Source organism: Pan troglodytes, chromosome 1, assembly GCF_028858775.2.
Source record: "Pan troglodytes isolate AG18354 chromosome 1, NHGRI_mPanTro3-v2.0_pri, whole genome shotgun sequence".
Classification (NCBI taxonomy): Eukaryota; Metazoa; Chordata; class Mammalia; order Primates; family Hominidae; genus Pan; species Pan troglodytes.
In genome coordinates, this window is record NC_072398.2 from 213533007 (window position 1) to 213548988 (window position 15982).

Here is a 15982-nt window from a genome sequence, read left to right on the forward strand (position 1 = left end):
CTCTTCCCAGCAAACTGGTTAAGGTCTCTGGGACTCTGTTCATTCATCTGTAAGGTGGGTGTGAGGTCATCCTTTGGAGCAGAGACTTCACTGGATGCTGGACTCTCCTAGCTCAGGGCCATCATGGGAGCCTGCAAGGGATGGAGCGATGGACGTCCCTGCCAGCTCCAAGACTGGTGGCCAGACCCCAAATTTCCTGTAACAATCCATTTTGGAATTGATTATACAAAATTTGGTATTTTTGGTGTGTCTTTCTAGAAAGATCGTTAACTATTTTTACTAGCATTTCCAAGAGGTCTATAAATCACCCTTGCCTACCTCCGAAAAAGTTAACAATTCCTACAGTAAGGCCTACTTGTTACTAAGCACACAAGAAGGTGGACACAGATGTTGGTGTCAACCCAACAACCCAGACCAAGGCATACAGAAAGTGCCACTGCAGAGAACGCTGTCCTGACCTGGCTGTGCCAAAATTTTGCCTTTAAAAACAAAACTAAACTAAAATCCAGCCGGGTGTGGTGGCTCATGCCTGTAATCCCAGCACTTTGGGAAGCTGAGGTGGGCACATCACCTGAGGTCAGGGGTTCAAAACCAGCCTGGCCAACGTGGTGAAACCTCATCTCTACTAAAAATAGAAAATTAGCCAGGGGTGGTGGCGCATGCCTGTAATCCCAGCTACTTGGGAGGCTGAGACAGGAGAATCGCCTGAACCTGGGAGGTGGAGGTTGCAGTGAGCCGAGATCACGCCATTGCACTCTAGCCTGTTCAACAAGAACAAAACTCCATCTCAAAAAAAAAAAAAAATAAAAAAAAAAAAATAAAAACCTGAAATCTATCAGTGCCCCTGGCTATTCTGGAGGAAGTGGAATAGAAAAAGCATCTTGAAGTATGGGCTATTGATATTCCCCTCATTAGTCCTGTTTAATTTCCTTTTGTTTTCTTCAATTATGACAGCCAGCCTAGTGTTTCTTCTCCAGCATCGACACTTTAGGACGGAGGGTTGGGCAGCCAGCCACCTGGGCCATCTGGGCCACCTGGGTCACCTGGGGCCAGCAACCACCTTTGCTGCGAGTCTTACCCTTGGCAGCTACTCCAACCTTGCCCTGTACAAGCAGGTGCCAGGGCTGAGCTAGTGCCTATGCCTGCCCACCACCCTGGGGACCCAGTGAAGACTGAGCCATAGAGAGGTGGCCAGGCATCTTCCGGCTCCTGCACGTGCTGGGCTGCCCACAGCTCAGCTCAGCTCAGCTCAGCTCAGCTCACCTGCAGCCCCCATGAGGAAGGAGGGACCACCGAGCCTCTAGTCAGAGAGGACAGGGAGGCCCAGCAGGGGAGTGACCAGTGCAGGCAGTGATGGCGCTCAGCCTGGGTCTGCATGACATTCACCGTGGCCTGGGATTGTCTTGTTATCTGTTTGCTATTTGCAAGAAGCAATAAACCCACAGGCCCGGAGGCAGACCTACAGGGTTCAGCTCCTGACCCCACCACTTCCTGCCTTGGTTTCTTCCATTTTAAAGTGGGTGTGATAATATTAATAGTACCTACTGCACAGAGCTGCCGTAAGATGACTCAAGTTGCTGCTAATGGAGAGCTCAAAGCAGCCTCTGGGACCCATGAGTCTTAATACAGATTAAGTGGGTAGTGGTGGTCTCTCCCCGCATGATCTCCCTCCCCTACCATGCCCATATCAGAGAGGCAGGTCCATGAGGGCAGGGGCTGCTGCTGGAACCCAGTGCCAAGCACAGGGACTAAAGCTCCAGCCAGTGCCCACCCTGGGCCAGAAGGCCTGGAAGAGCCGGGGTGGCACCGATCGAAGGAGACACCGATACAGAGATAGAAGCTGAGATCGGCAGAGAGTGAGCGTGCAAACCAGACCACCAGGGAGGAAGAGACGAGTGAGTGCTGAAAGAGAGACAGACAGAGGTAAGGCAGAAGAAAGAATGCCTGCGTGTGCACGAGGGTGCAGGTGAGCAGGTGCAGTCAGGGTTGTTTCTCCGGATTCATTTAACACCTAGAAAGTGAAGCACTGAAGGCAAAATCAGGTCCCTGGCTGAGCCCCCGGCACACAGTAGGAGTCAAAACTCCTATTGGCTCCTTGCCTGACGTAAAGGGATTTCCTATGCCCTGCTGATCGCAGGCAAGCGACTGCCTCTGCCCATCTCCTTTCCTTGGTCCTGCTAGCTCACTCAGCAAACCTCATGGAGCGTCCATGCCTGCCGGGCCCTGAGGACACAGCATGGCCAGGGAGATGCCCAGAGTCCTGTTTACGGCCCGATGCAGAGAGTGCGATGGAGGAGGGAGTGAGGACTAAGGGAGCCCAGAGGAGAACTAGTGGAGGCAGTTGGGCTCCATGGAGAAAGGGGCAGGAAGTCAGAGTGACCACGAAGATTCTGCCCAATCAGAAGACAGCCTGAGAGTCCCAGCAGGGAGAGCAGTGGGTGCAAAAGCCTGGGGGAACACAGTGCTCAGGCAGAGCCTTTGGGGGACTGGGACCTGTCCAGTGGCTGGAGAAGGGGAACCCAGGGGATATCGACCAAGTGCAGCCTGGGGGGCCTTGACTTTGGGCCACAGGCGGCCTGGATAGTTCTGATGCAGGGTCAGATGTGATAGGAGCTTTGTTCTATCACGTCTGCCTCATAGCAGTCAAGCCTCAGCATGAGGCCCAGAAAGCGTCCCCAGGCACTGGCTGTGGCTGCCCTGCTCTGCTCTGAGCTCTGCATAGGGGAGCCACGTGGAGCCTGCAGGCCTCACCTGCATGATATTGAATGGTGGAATCCAGACACCTCACCTGGCCCTCCACCACCCCACACCTGCACCCACACCTGCACCCACACCTGCATCCATGCCTGCACCTACACATGAACATACACCTGTACCCACACCTGCACCCACACCTGCACCCACACCTGCACCTACACCTGCACCCACACCTGCACCCATGCCTGCACCTACACATGAACATACACCTGTACCCACACCTGCATCTACACCTGCACCCACACCTGCACCTACACCTGCACCCACACCTGCACCCACGCCTGCACCCACACGTGAACATACACCTGTACCCACACCTGCACCTACACCTGCACCCACACCTGCACCCACGCCTGCACCTACACCTGCACCCACACCTGCACCCACGCCTGCACCCACACATGAACATACACCTGTACCCACACCTGCACCTATGCCTGCACCTACACCTGCACCCACACCTGCACCTATGCCTGCACCTACACCTGCACCCACACCTGCACCCACGCCTGCACCCATGCCTGCACCTACACCTGCACCTACACCCGCACCCATGCCTGCACCCACGCCTGCACCTACACCTGCACCTACACCTGCACCCACACCTGCACCTACACCTGCACCCACGCCTGCACCTACACCTGCACCCATGCCTGCACCTATACCTGCATCCATACCTGCACGCATACCTGCATCCACACCTGCACCCACACCTGCACACACCTGCACCCACACTTGCACACACACCTGCACACACACCTGTACCCATGACTGCACACAAACCTGTACCCACACTTGCACACAAACCTTTACCCATGCCTGCACCTACACCTGCACCCACACCTGTACCCACACCTGCACCCACACCTGAACACATACCTGTACCCACACCTGCACCCATGCCTGTACCTACACCTGAACACACCTGCACCCACACCTGCACCCAGGCCTGCACCTACACTTGAACACACCTGTACCCACACGTGCACCCACACCTGCAGCCATGCCTGCACCAACACCTGCACACAAACCTATCCCCACACTTGCACACAAACCTGTACCCACACCTGCACACATCCCTGCACGCACACCTGCACCCATACCTGCACCCACACATGCACACACACCTGCACACACACCTGCACCCACACCTACACCCACACCTGCACCCATACGTGCACAGTATCTGCTCAGCACCCATTTGCCCGTGCTTAGCCAGAGGGGGCAACACCAACATCTTGAGGCTGAGACTCTAGGTTCCCCTTGGTGACAGTGCGGGGAGGTGGGGAGGCCACAGGGTGGGATGGCTCAGCCAAGGCGGTTGCCCTGCTTCCCACATAGGCTGTGAGAACTGCAGGGAAGGGTGGTTCTGTTTCCACAGGTAAATCCACATCCAAGACTGCTGGGCGGTGGTGGGCATGAAAGGTTAGAATTGATGCAACCAACACAAAGCTGGGACCAACCCAGAACAGGTAGGGCTGGGGAGGGGGAGCGGGAGAGTTGGGGTTTCCAGGCTTGATCAGACCCCCAGCTCCCAACTGGACACTGCCCAAAAGACTCAAGCCACAGTCAAGAACTTATATGATACAGCCACGTGTTGCTTTAACGACAGGAATAATGCCGTTCTGAGAAAGGCATCATTAGGCAATTTTTTCATGTGATCATAGAGTGACCTTACACAGATCTAGGCGGTAAAGCTGACTACACACCTAAGTCATGCTGTACAGCCTGTTGCTCCTAAGCCTCACACCCGTACAGCATGAGACGGTACTGAACACTGCAGGCGATTGTAACACAATGGTATTTGTGAATCTGAACATATCTAAACATAGAAAAGGTACAGTAAAATATGGTATTGTAATAGTATAGGACCATCATAATATGTGTGGTCTGTTGTTGACTGAAAGTCACTATGCAGCACGTGACTATGCTAATATAACTGAACAGTTTCCCTCCCTCTCACAGGCATGCACAGGCATCAGCTCACGCTTCTCAGGGGCCCTCCCGCGCTAAATGCCCTCCAGAGAGCCTGGCCCACCCCGCTCTCACTCCCCTCTCTCGCTCCCCTCCTGGGTTCCTTCCTGGGCTCCTCGGATCAGTGGCAGGTGTGTCTGCCTCACGGCTGGGCACGTGTATGGGGATGACCCGCATCCTCTCCTGTGGGTGAGACTCCCTCACTGGGGCACCTGCTCTGCAGGACCTGTGCTGTCACTGGGCTGGTGTCACCACCCGCTCTATGAAGCTCGCTTCTCTCCCCAGGTACCTGGGAGGAGCCAAGAGCCTGGTCTTCACCTGTGGTCAGCAGCCCCCATCAGGGCCCACTAGTCATGTAAACACCATGGACAAAGGGTCCCAGGGGTAACTGGAGCCCTGGAAGGCTCAGAGTCAGGCAGAAGGGAAGAGCTGGTGTGGGAAAAAAGGGGAGATTTTGGGGAGAAAGAAAGCAAAGGAGAGAGAGAAGCCAAGTCAATGCCTGTACTTGCACTGCAGGACAATACGGAGAGAATAAGACACTGGCCCTGCTCACAGATATTTTGCCATCTGGAGGGAGGATGGTGTGGGCATACGCACCCACAAGACCCAGTGGAACACGGGGCTGATGGGGCAGAGGACGGCAGACCAGGTGGGGGCTTCAGAATCAGAGGCACCCTGAGATCCTGGCTCCACCAACGAGTGTGTGGTCCCGGGCACCCTGAGCAAGTCCTGTGACCACAATGACACAACAACTGACACGTGGTGCTTCCTCCCACCAGGCACAGCCCTGGGACCTGCATGTACACGGAGCTGCTTAGTCCTGGGGCAGGTTCTATAATTATCCCCCATTTTACAGGAGGGAAACCGAGGCCATCAGTGGGAAGGCCAGCCAACCCAGCCCCTGAGCCCACACTGACCACCATCCAAGCCCACTTAGACAAGGCATGCAGGGGCAGCCAGGAATGCCTCCTGCAGAGGTTGCCTCCTGTGGACCTTCCCTGCTGCCCGGCTGCCAGGCTCACAGAGGACCATTGCATAGCGGCCACTCTGCCTGAGTGTGCATTAGGCACTAGCCTACACCCTCTGCATATGTGACCTCATTCATTCTTCCCAACCACCCAGGGAGGGAGCCTCCCTAATTACACCCAGGGCCTGACCTCCACTGCATTAAGCCCTCAGCCTAGCAGCTGACATTCAGCGGATCCATGTCCATGGCTCTATTTGTTCCTTGCCAAGTTCCAAAAGGACTGGGCAGCTGCCCCTTGGGCATCTGCCCTCCCCCTCTCCCTGCAGCCGGGCTCAGAGGGGAGGGGGATGTGGAAGAGACACACAGAGTGAAGGGGAGGCGAGGATCGGGGGCTGGCTGGTGCCAGCTAAGACTGGGGGGTGGCTCACAAGGACAGGACTGCCCCTGCCATGCCAGCGCCCCTTCCTCACCTCCCGTCCCATATGTCCTCTCCACGATGTCTGTTCATCCGCCTTCCCTGTACCGGTTCCCTTTTTCCTCCAGGTTACCTCCTGCTCCAGGTCCCCTCCTGCTCCAGGTCAGGCTTCACCAAGCCTGTTCCCTGAGCCATCAGCTCCCAACTTCTTTTTAAAATCATGAAATCTTTTCATCACCTAAATCTTCTGGTTGGGGGGAAACCAAGTGCTAGACACAGGAAAGATCTGAGCTCCTCCAGGTGAGGAGAGAGGGGCCTGGAGGCCTGACCCTCAGCCATCTACTGCCCCACAAGACATGCCTTGAGATGCTCTTCACCCCCTCCAGGCCCGAGTTTGCAACCAGCCAACTTATTTCTGACCCTCCACATAAGAAGGCCCTATGGGGTCCCAAACCCAACCCTACCTCCCATGCCTCACAAACTTCCTGAAAGGGAGTCCTTCTGAACATCTAACTTCAAGCCTTCCTGATGCTGGAAAACGCTCGTCTTCCTTGTGAACTTGTTCTTGTCGGAGCCTCCTGGGAAGTCTCCACAATCTTTAGAAAATCCATTTCTCAAGTTTTGCTTGCCAACTTTTAATTTAAAAAACATAACAGGGTGACAACCACAATGACACACACATTAACAAAAAAAATTAAGACAAACTGCCGAGCAGAGCCGACTCCATGCAGTGATAGGACGTGAGACCCTGCGTGCTCTGGCAGTGGCCCAGACACCGGGCGCTCCTCCTCGGCAGCTCCTGGGCACTGGGAGGGCCTGGTGCATCTTTTCACCCTCACGCCAATTTGCATACCATTACCCAAGAAGCCCTGCGCCTGAATTTCTCTTTTGCAAATTCCCACCCGTTTCATGTCATAAATAAGATAGGAGACAGAAAACTAATACAGCCCAGTGATGCATTATTCATGCCGCGTCACACTCGTATGATAGATTTACAACAGCTAATACATGCAAACTAAGTTTAGGCACTAAACATGAAAATTAAGGGTGGGGAAGGCGGCTGGGGAGGGGGGTGGGCAGGGGAAATCAAGGGGCTGTTGGTGTTCAGGAGCCCAGAGAAGTTTCTTCTCTGTCCTGCTTAGGGACAAAAAGCATGAGAGCCGGTATGAGAGGCCAGTGCAGAGGTACCGGCAGGAGGCATCAGATGCAGAGCAGATTGCTGACCGCACGCGCTTCAGGAAGCACCTTCATGCTCCGAAGCTGGTTAAAACCAAGCCTCGGTCAGCTGCTCTGCAATGCCCCCACCCCCCACTTGGGGAAACATTACAGACAGAGCCCATCTCCCTGAGGGGCTTCTGGCCTTAACCACCCTTTACTGAGCACCTGCTCTGCGTCAGGCCTGGCCTTGGGCCATGGGGATAGGATGGTAACAATGGGAGCCAGCCAGGCCCAGTCCCACCCTACTCAGCTTCAGTCTGGTTAATCCCATAACCGGCCCCAGGATGTCAGCATGTAGCTGTGGTGTGTGTAGGAGGTGAAATGGTCCAGACGGGCTTCTCCAAGGATGGGAAGTCCGGGTCTAATGGGGGAGGGGCTGCCCCAGTTAACCCCACCACAGCCCCTCAAGGCAGGAACCAGGCCTGGGGCCCAAATGCTGACGCCACTTGCCCTGAGTTCCAGCACTTTCCAGGCAGGACCCAGGCCTGTGCTTCTTGCAACTGCACCAGGGAGGCTGAAAATCTGCTTGGGGGAAGGGGGTTGCCATAGAAACACCGCAAGGCTGGTGCGGGTGCAGGTCCAGGCAGGGTTCTCACCCTTGAGTGACACTGTTGTCCATCTGTCCCCGGCTGCCATCCAGGCAGGGACTATCCCCACTGGCCACAGACCCTCTGGACAAGCCCCTTCTGCAAATTCCTCCCTCCCTTCTCTTGGGAGGGGACTCCCTGCCCTACTTCCTTGAAGGCACAGTTCTTCCCAGGACACTTCCTTAACTGCCCCAGTGCAGAAAGAATGCCTAACCCCCCGAATCTCACCTTCCTGCAGAGTCCTGCGAGGGCCCTGCGACCGCCCTGCACAGGCAGCTCCGCCGTGGCGGAGGAAGGTGCCGGCACACTCACCCCTAACTGGCTGAGAGGCTGCGCCGTGCCCAGCCCTGGGACTCACTGGTTAACAAGGCAGTGAGGCGCCGGTGCAGACGGACAACTGCACTCAAGGAGATAATTGCAGAAAGTGACCAACACTCTGAAGGCAATAAAGTCGGGTGATGTGCTGAGACCATGAAGGGGTAGGGATGACTCGGCTGGAGCAGTCAGGGTGGCTTCACTGAGGAGGCGGCAGTTAAGCCGAGACCCAAGCTAAAGAAGAGCCACACAGGAGGGGAACAGTGCTCCAGGCAGAGGGAACAACAGAGGTGAAGGCCTGGTGGTGGGAAGGGGCCAGCATGGCTGCACACTGCAAGCCAAAGGGCCTGGCTTCTAGTCCACATCCCCATCTGTAAAATGGGCCCAGCGGGTCACTCCTCAGCATTGCGGAGATCCAATAGCATAATGTGTATTCACAGCCCAGCCGGGTCCCCAGCGCCCCATGCTGTCACTACTGTTGTCCTCCCACAAGCCAGGGTGGCAGAGACGCCAGCTCACACCTTGTCAGGGAGCAGCCTTGCAGGGCACTGGCCCTCCATGCAGCCGAACACACCTCAAGTGCCGCAGGCCTGCTATCAGCCTGTTCCCAATAAGTTTTTTTAAATTAAGATGCAACAATCATCCCACAGCCAGCTTCCCCCTCCAGCGATCGGTTAAAATGAACTCCAAACGACTGGATTAGACTTTGAAGGCGGTGCGATCTAGATCATGAACGCGGAGGACGCGGTGTTGACACGGGCCCCGGTGAGCAACGTTATTATTTAACAGGCCTCGCTTCTGCCTCTGCTGGGATCAAGGAGCTGAACAAGCAGTTGGTGGGCAAGCATAAAACCCAGAGACAGACCGCGGGTGCCAGCTCTGCAGGGGATGGTGGCACAAAACAGGTCAAGGCGGCCCAGCAGGGACCAGCTGGACAAGGCGCAGAGTCCAGGCCATGTGGGCCTCAGGGAGGCAGTCTTCGGCTCAGGGGCCCCACCCCTGGAGGCCTTCTGGCCACTCGCGGGCTGCCTCTGGCCTAGGTGTGGCTCGCGGCGCTTTCTTCTGGCCAGAACATCACTTCCCCTCTTCCTTCATAGTCACACACCAACTCACCCGCATAGCCGAGCTCGGGGATCCTGGCCTCCAGACAACTGTCTCCTGCTCCTGTCCTGCGTCCAGCTGGGTCTGGCACCCCTCTCGCCTCCTCTGGGATCCCGCCTCCCCTGGGCTTTCCCTGTCCCTGGTCTCATGACACTGGGCGGAAGCTGACAGTCCCAGCTCTGTCTCTGCACACTGGACTCCGAGCTCCTGGACTGCTGAGCCCACCTTGCTCATTTCTGTGCCTCCAGCACCTCATACAGAGAGCCTGGAATTGGGAGCCCCTGCTAGATGCCAGTGATCCAGGCACTGTGGAAACAAAGATGAACACAACATAGTCCTCGGCCCGGAAGGCGTGCTCATGGAAACAAGAGGAGCTCCCGGGAGTTACATCTGACGCAGACAGAAAGCTTTGGGGGGCCCAGGCAGCCCAAAGGAAACTGAGACTTCTGCCCACCAAGGTGGGTGGGTTAAGCACAGGGGTTAAGACTCAGAATGCCTGTGTTCAAATCCCAACCCTGCCTCTTCTAGCTGTGTCACCTTGGGCAAGTTACTTAACCTCTCTGTGCCTCTGTTTCCTCATCTGTAAAGTGGGAATAATCGTATTCATCTCAAAGCGTGATTTGAGGATTAAACGAGATCCTATAGGTAAAGCGCAAAACTCATTTCTGGTCCAAAGGAATCGCTCAATATACATTGGTTTACTTCCTGAGGGTGGGAGGAGTCAGAAAAAGCCCCTTAGAGGTAACACAGTCCTAGATTAAGCCCCTGTGTTTTCACATTTGGTCCTGGGCCATGCTAGCCACAACCTCAGCCAAAGCACATGCCTGGGTCTCCTGGCTTGGAGCATTGAACCGCTCTAAGAATCTCAAACCCCATAGGGGGTTTTCTCAAGCCTGGGGCAGATTCTGCCACATGGCTGCCAGCAAGGAATGCCCTTCCTCTGAAGGCAGGCGTTCTGCTGCAGACATCACACGCGAGGCACAGCCCACAGATGCTGAGCCCTAGGCACACATACGAGACCACAGCCAGTGAGAGAGCAGCAGCAGCCCCGGCTCCAGGCGGCTCCCCCAGGCCTGGCTGGCCATGCAGTGGCCACTGTGGTGAGTGTGGAGCCGGGCAGCCCAGGAGCAGGTCAAGCAGTCATTAGCAGCAACCAGACGGAGCCATTTCCAGATCTCCAGCGCCAAGGTGGAGCCGGCTTCCCCTGTATTCCAAGCAGCAGGAGCATGGCTTTATTAAATATGCATAGCGATCACCTCGTTACTGTGCCGAATGGTTGTGTGTACTGAGGGCAAGCTGCCCGCACCGCGCAGCGAACAGAAACTTTTCCATTTCCCTGGCTGCACACGGGGGCGTGTGCTCCCTCTGGCCCCTGCTGCAGAGGCTCCCTGGCCACCCCTTCCTCCATCTCGCCTCCCTCCAGCCAGCAGCCCTCCTGATGCCCCCCGAGGTGTGCAAAGCAGGTGAAAGGCCATATTGATCCCCTTCTTTACAGCAGCTGGTCCAGAACTAATCTTAAATCATCACAGCCTCGTGCTGTAGCCTGGTGGCCACTGCGGCCCCAGGGATGGTCTCGCCAGAGCTGAGCTCTGTGGGCTGGTTGTTGACTGCACTACGGCTGGCAAGGGGCAAAAACAGGTGAAAGCCAGGCAGGGCCTGACCCGGGCCCCTGTCCTTCCCTTGGCCATCCGTCCCATGCTCCTGGACGGCTGCTGGCAGGAGGAAGGCTGTCTTCCAGTGAGGCGAGAGGATGGCAGACCTGCAGTGTGGGCTTGATGCCCCACACCCACTGACAACACCGACCCCGGGAGCAGCTTGATTTTCCAAATAAACGACATATACAGCAATGCGGATTTAAGATAGGTAAATTATTACAATGACAGCAAATAATGTTCACCCAGCCCTCGCCACGTGCCAAGACCGTGTGAAACGGCCCTTTCGCTTGAATGTTCTCGGTTTGTCCTCCTGCTAACTCCCCACTGGTACTGTTATCATTCCATTTTACAGATGAAGTAACTGAGGCCCAGGAAGGCTCCATGACTTATCCAAGGTTGCATAGCTTGGCAGGGGCACAGCTACGGTCCCGTCTGAAGCAGCCTGCTCTCCAACTGCACACCTCCAAGGGGGTAGGGTGCCAGCTGCCCAGAGTTGGAAGTGGCCGGGACACAGGCAAGGGCTGCTGTCTTCAATGACGCCTCCCCAGTCCTACCCCCTCCTGAAGTCTCAAATGCTCCTGAGCTGCCAGAAGAGCCTGGGAGGAGCCCCACAGGCCCAGCTCACAGGGGCAGCTCTGTGCCCTGGGGCCGTGCCACTCACACCTCCCCTGCCAGCAGCCGGCAGCCACTTCTCTGCTCTCGCAGGCCCCTGCCTGTAATTTCTGGCTTCCCCTCCCTCCAGACCCCTTCATTAAAAGATTCTTCCTTGGAAACCCCTCTCAGTTCACCCTGCCTCCTGTTTTCTGAGCTGCCTCCTACCTGGTGTGCCCCAATTCTCCTACTGGCAGCACTGAGAGAATGTCCTCTGACCAAACCTGCACCCTCCCATCCCATTCTCTCTCTGTTCTCGGCTTCTTCCTGTCTCGGGCCCCACTCCCCCCATATTGAGAACAGGGACTGGGTCTCCCTCATCAGACTAGAGGCCCTCAAAGGGCAGGCTGTGCCTCCTCCGTTAGACTGGAGGCCCTCCAAGGGCAGGCTGTGTCTCTCTCCACAGACTGAAGCCCCCACCTCCAAAGACAGGCTGTGTCTTCCACATCAGACTGAAGGTTGCCCCAAGGGCTGGGTCTCCCCCAGCAGATTGGAGACCCCCAGAGCAGGCTGGGCCTCCTTTCCTCCTCACACCACTGCCCTGAATGGGCGCCCAGCACACTAGGCCTACAGGCCGAGCACCTGTCCACCAGTATACTCCTGGGCTGAGTCAGACGCTGTGCTAGGGGGTCTGCAGGAGACCGCTTGCAGAGCAGTCAGACCTGCTGTGAGGACAGTGCTCAGACACTTGGGGGCTACTGGGAGAGGCAAGCCAAGGGGTCAGGCATGTCCTTCTTCCTGGCTTGAGACCCAGATGGGTCAGGGGACCCGAAAGGGCCTGGGAAAGCTAGTGCTCCTCGCTCACCTTCCTCTCAGAAGGCCAAGGAAGTGCAAGGCCCTTGGAGGAAAGAGATGGGGTGGGGTGGGCTGGGGTGATAGCAGGGAAGCCCCCAGCGTGAACCAGGGGCTGGGAAGGGAGGGGGTGGGGTGGGCTTGGGGTAGAGCAGGAAGCCCCCAGCATGAACCAGGGGCTGGGAAGGGAGTCTGCAGCTGCAGTTGCTCCAGCTGTTCTTGGGGGAGAAAGGGGACCGAGGAACCGGGAGTGCTAAGGCAGGAGTTTCCCTCCTGTTGGTGTCTCACTGTCCCTTGGCCCAGCCCAGTAGCACCAGTGAGGTTAAAGGTCTTCACTGCCAGGTCCTGGCATGAGTCCAGGACATGAGGTTGGAGCTCATGCTGCCCATGAAGGGTGCCCAGCCCAAGAGTCACCATCAGCCCCCAGGCCCCTGCTCCTCAAAGGAGCAAAAGCTCACCCACTGGTCCTGCACATGGCACTGCCTCTCCCTTCTGTCTAAGGAGCTAGGCTGGGTAACTCCACCTCCCCTTCCCAGCACCCAGGAAGAGCTGCTGATCAATTATCTCCTGGGCTGGCACTGGCCAGGTACCATGGCTTCCAAGCATCATCTCACTCCATGAGAGATGGTTAATTATATGTGTCAAGTTGACTGGGCCACGAGGAGCCCAGATATTTGGTTAAACGTGGCTCTGAGTGTCTGTGAGGGTGTCTCCAGATGAGATTAGCATCTGAATGGTAGGCTTAGTCATGCACATGGCCTTCCCAGTGTGGGTGGGCCTCACCCAATCTGCTGAAGCCTGAATGGAAAAGGCTGGGAGGGGAGAATTCGCTCCCTGCCTGACTACCTTCCACTGGTTGTTTCCTGCCTTCAGAATCACACTGAAGCATCAGCTCTTTTGGGGTCTCAGGTCTGCCAGCTTTTGAACTGGAAGGCACACCACTGGCTCACAGGTTCCCAGGCCTCCGTATTCACACTGAACTATGCCGGCAGCTCACCTGGGTCTCCAGCTTGCTGTCCACAGATGCTGGGGCTTCACAGCCTCCACCACCCCATGAGCTGACTCTTTATAATAAATCTCTTCCTATATATGTGTGTATACATATACATGCGCATACACACACTCACATACGTCCCATTGGTTCTGTTCCTCTGGACGACCCTGACTGATACAGTAAGGAAAAGGATTCCAGGAATGGGACACTTATTCCCATTACAGACTGGAAGCCTCGTGCTCCCACGGGAGCCGCACAGAGGCGCCCAGATGCAAGTGGCAGAACTGAAAGACAGTCTGGTAGGTCCGGCTCCAACGACAACACCTCTGTGCTGCTACAACACCAGAAACACCAGAAAAGCAAGCCAGGGAAAGGCGCGGACGGCATCCCCCAGACTCAGCCCCCAGTCTCAGAGCTCATCCATAAGGCCCCGTGCCTCAGTTTCCCCCTTTATCAAATGAGAGTTGTGTCATCTGGAGCCCAGCCCTGATCATCTGTGCTCTTAAGATCCCAGGACTCCACTTAGTGTCTCTGCCAGGCTGTTGAGCAGCTGATTTACAGCTGCATGAGAGAGAACTAGGCAGGCGAATGAAGACCGCCCCTCATGAGGAAGCGCCCTGGGAGAGCTCCACTCCAGGCCAGGTGGCGACTCATTGCAATCGATAATCCAAACAAATCAAATATCACCAAAATACCTTTTGGGGAACCATGGTGAGTCTCCTGCCCAGGATGGACTGCAGGTGTGGTAAGGTGAGCGGACAGTGCTATTGGTCAGAGACAGGCACGGGCCTAGGCTGAGCCAGGGACAAGCCCCCCAGACCAGTCCCTCATCCTGGGGGCCAAGGCATGGGCAGTGCTGGAACCAGGGTAAGGCAGGACCCAGGCAGCCTCTCCCTCCATGTGGTTTGAAGAGCCCAGCGGATGGCTGCATCCACCCTGGCCACACCCTCAGCATTGCCCGGGCTCTGTGGGTACAAGTCCTGGGTACCAGTCCAAGGACAGGGACCCCAATCCCACTTCCACAGGCAGCAACCGACACAACTCAGGATCCAGGCCACAGTGCAGTGCGGCTGGGCACTTTCTGTTCTTGGTAGCCTTGGCGAGGTGTGGCAGAGGAAGAGGTCAAGCCCAATAGGGACCTTGGGCCCCCTCTGCTTCCAGACAAACTCTGCCCAATCGATCCCTGGGATGCCACTGGGAGCTGAAAGCGGTGCCGGGGTGGACATAAGAAAGGGTCAGCAAAAGGAAGGCAGGCCTCCAGGGCCACAAGCCAAAGGATAGTGCAGTACCTGAGGCTGCAGGGTGGTGGCTTCCAGGACAGTGACCCGGGGCCCACAGCTGGCCCACACGGCATCCTCCAGGCTCAACAGGGTGCGGACAGGCCCGGGCCCCACAGTCAGGCACACAGGAGGGCTCTCCAGGTCCCACAGGACACCTCCTGCAGGGAGAGACGGGAGGAAGGTCAGGGGCCAGGAGCGGCAAGCAGGTCTCCTGGGAACGCAGGCCAGCAGCAGGGGGCTCAGCGGGGCCCCTCACACCCTCTCCCCGCTCTCCAGGGCCTTTCTCTCTCCATCAGCTGGGTGGTGGCTGTCCCCATCTGCCTCCGACTCCCACCATTCATGTCCCACACCCAGCCACCCCTACTCTCAGATTCGTCCCTTCCTTCCTCCCTCCATTCTCTTTCCCCCTTCCCTTCCCTGCCTCTCTCTCTCTTTCCCTCTCTCCCATTCATTCATTCCGCACACATGCAGTAAGCACCTACTCCACCCATGCCATGCACTGGGTGCTGGGAAGACAGAAAGGAATCAGACACAGGTCCTGCCCTCTAGGAAGCCCCACTGGTCAGAGCAACCAACAGGTTAATCAACAGTTATCACATGACACACCAAGCACAAATGAGCAGGCGTGCACAAGGGCCTTGAGAACTGCTGAGATGGAAGGAACTAACTCTGCACCAGGGGAAATCCAGGGAGGCTTCTCAGAAGAGGCAGCATGATATGGTGGAAAGTGTCCTGGACCTGGAATCGGGAGACTTGGGGTCTGGCCCTGGTTCTGCTACTACTAACTTGCTAAGGACCTTGAGCACATCTCTACCCTTCACGAGGCCTCAGTTTCCCCATCTGTAAAATGGGGTGGGGAGCTGACAAGATTGTCTCTGAGGACTTTTCTGATGCTGTAGCTTATCTAGACTGAATCTTGATTTCTCATGAATCTTCTGGCCGACTCCAAGGCACTTCTGTCAAATTTACCAAGATCTCTTTCTCTTCCAGAAACACCACTGCTGCCAGGTGAGGTGGAGGGTGGTTTTTTTTGTTGTTGTTGTTTTTTCTTTGAGACAGAGTCTCACTCTGTCTCCCAGGCTGGATTGCAGTGGCACAGTCTTGGCTCACTGCAACCTCTGCCTCCCCGGGTTCCAGTGATTCTCTTGCCTCAGCCTCCGAAGTAGCTGAGATTATAGGCGCCCGCCACCACACCCAGTTAATTTTTTGTATTTTTAGTAGACATAGGGTTTTGCCATGTTGGCCGGGCTGGTCTCGAACTCCTGACCTCAAGTGA

General features: G+C 56.3%; 1 protein-coding gene across 9 annotated transcripts in view; it reads right to left on the reverse strand.

The window, feature by feature from the left end:
- The window catches only part of ARHGEF10L (Rho guanine nucleotide exchange factor 10 like), a 177453-nt gene that overhangs the window by 18518 nt on the left and 142953 nt on the right, over positions 1–15982 (reverse strand). For all 9 annotated transcript variants that reach the window (XM_054679891.2, XM_054679881.2, XM_054679883.2 and 6 more), the window contains one exon: positions 14716–14864. In XM_054679891.2, the coding sequence (XP_054535866.1) occupies positions 14716–14864 (149 nt within the window). The remainder of the gene's footprint in view (positions 1–14715; positions 14865–15982) is intronic.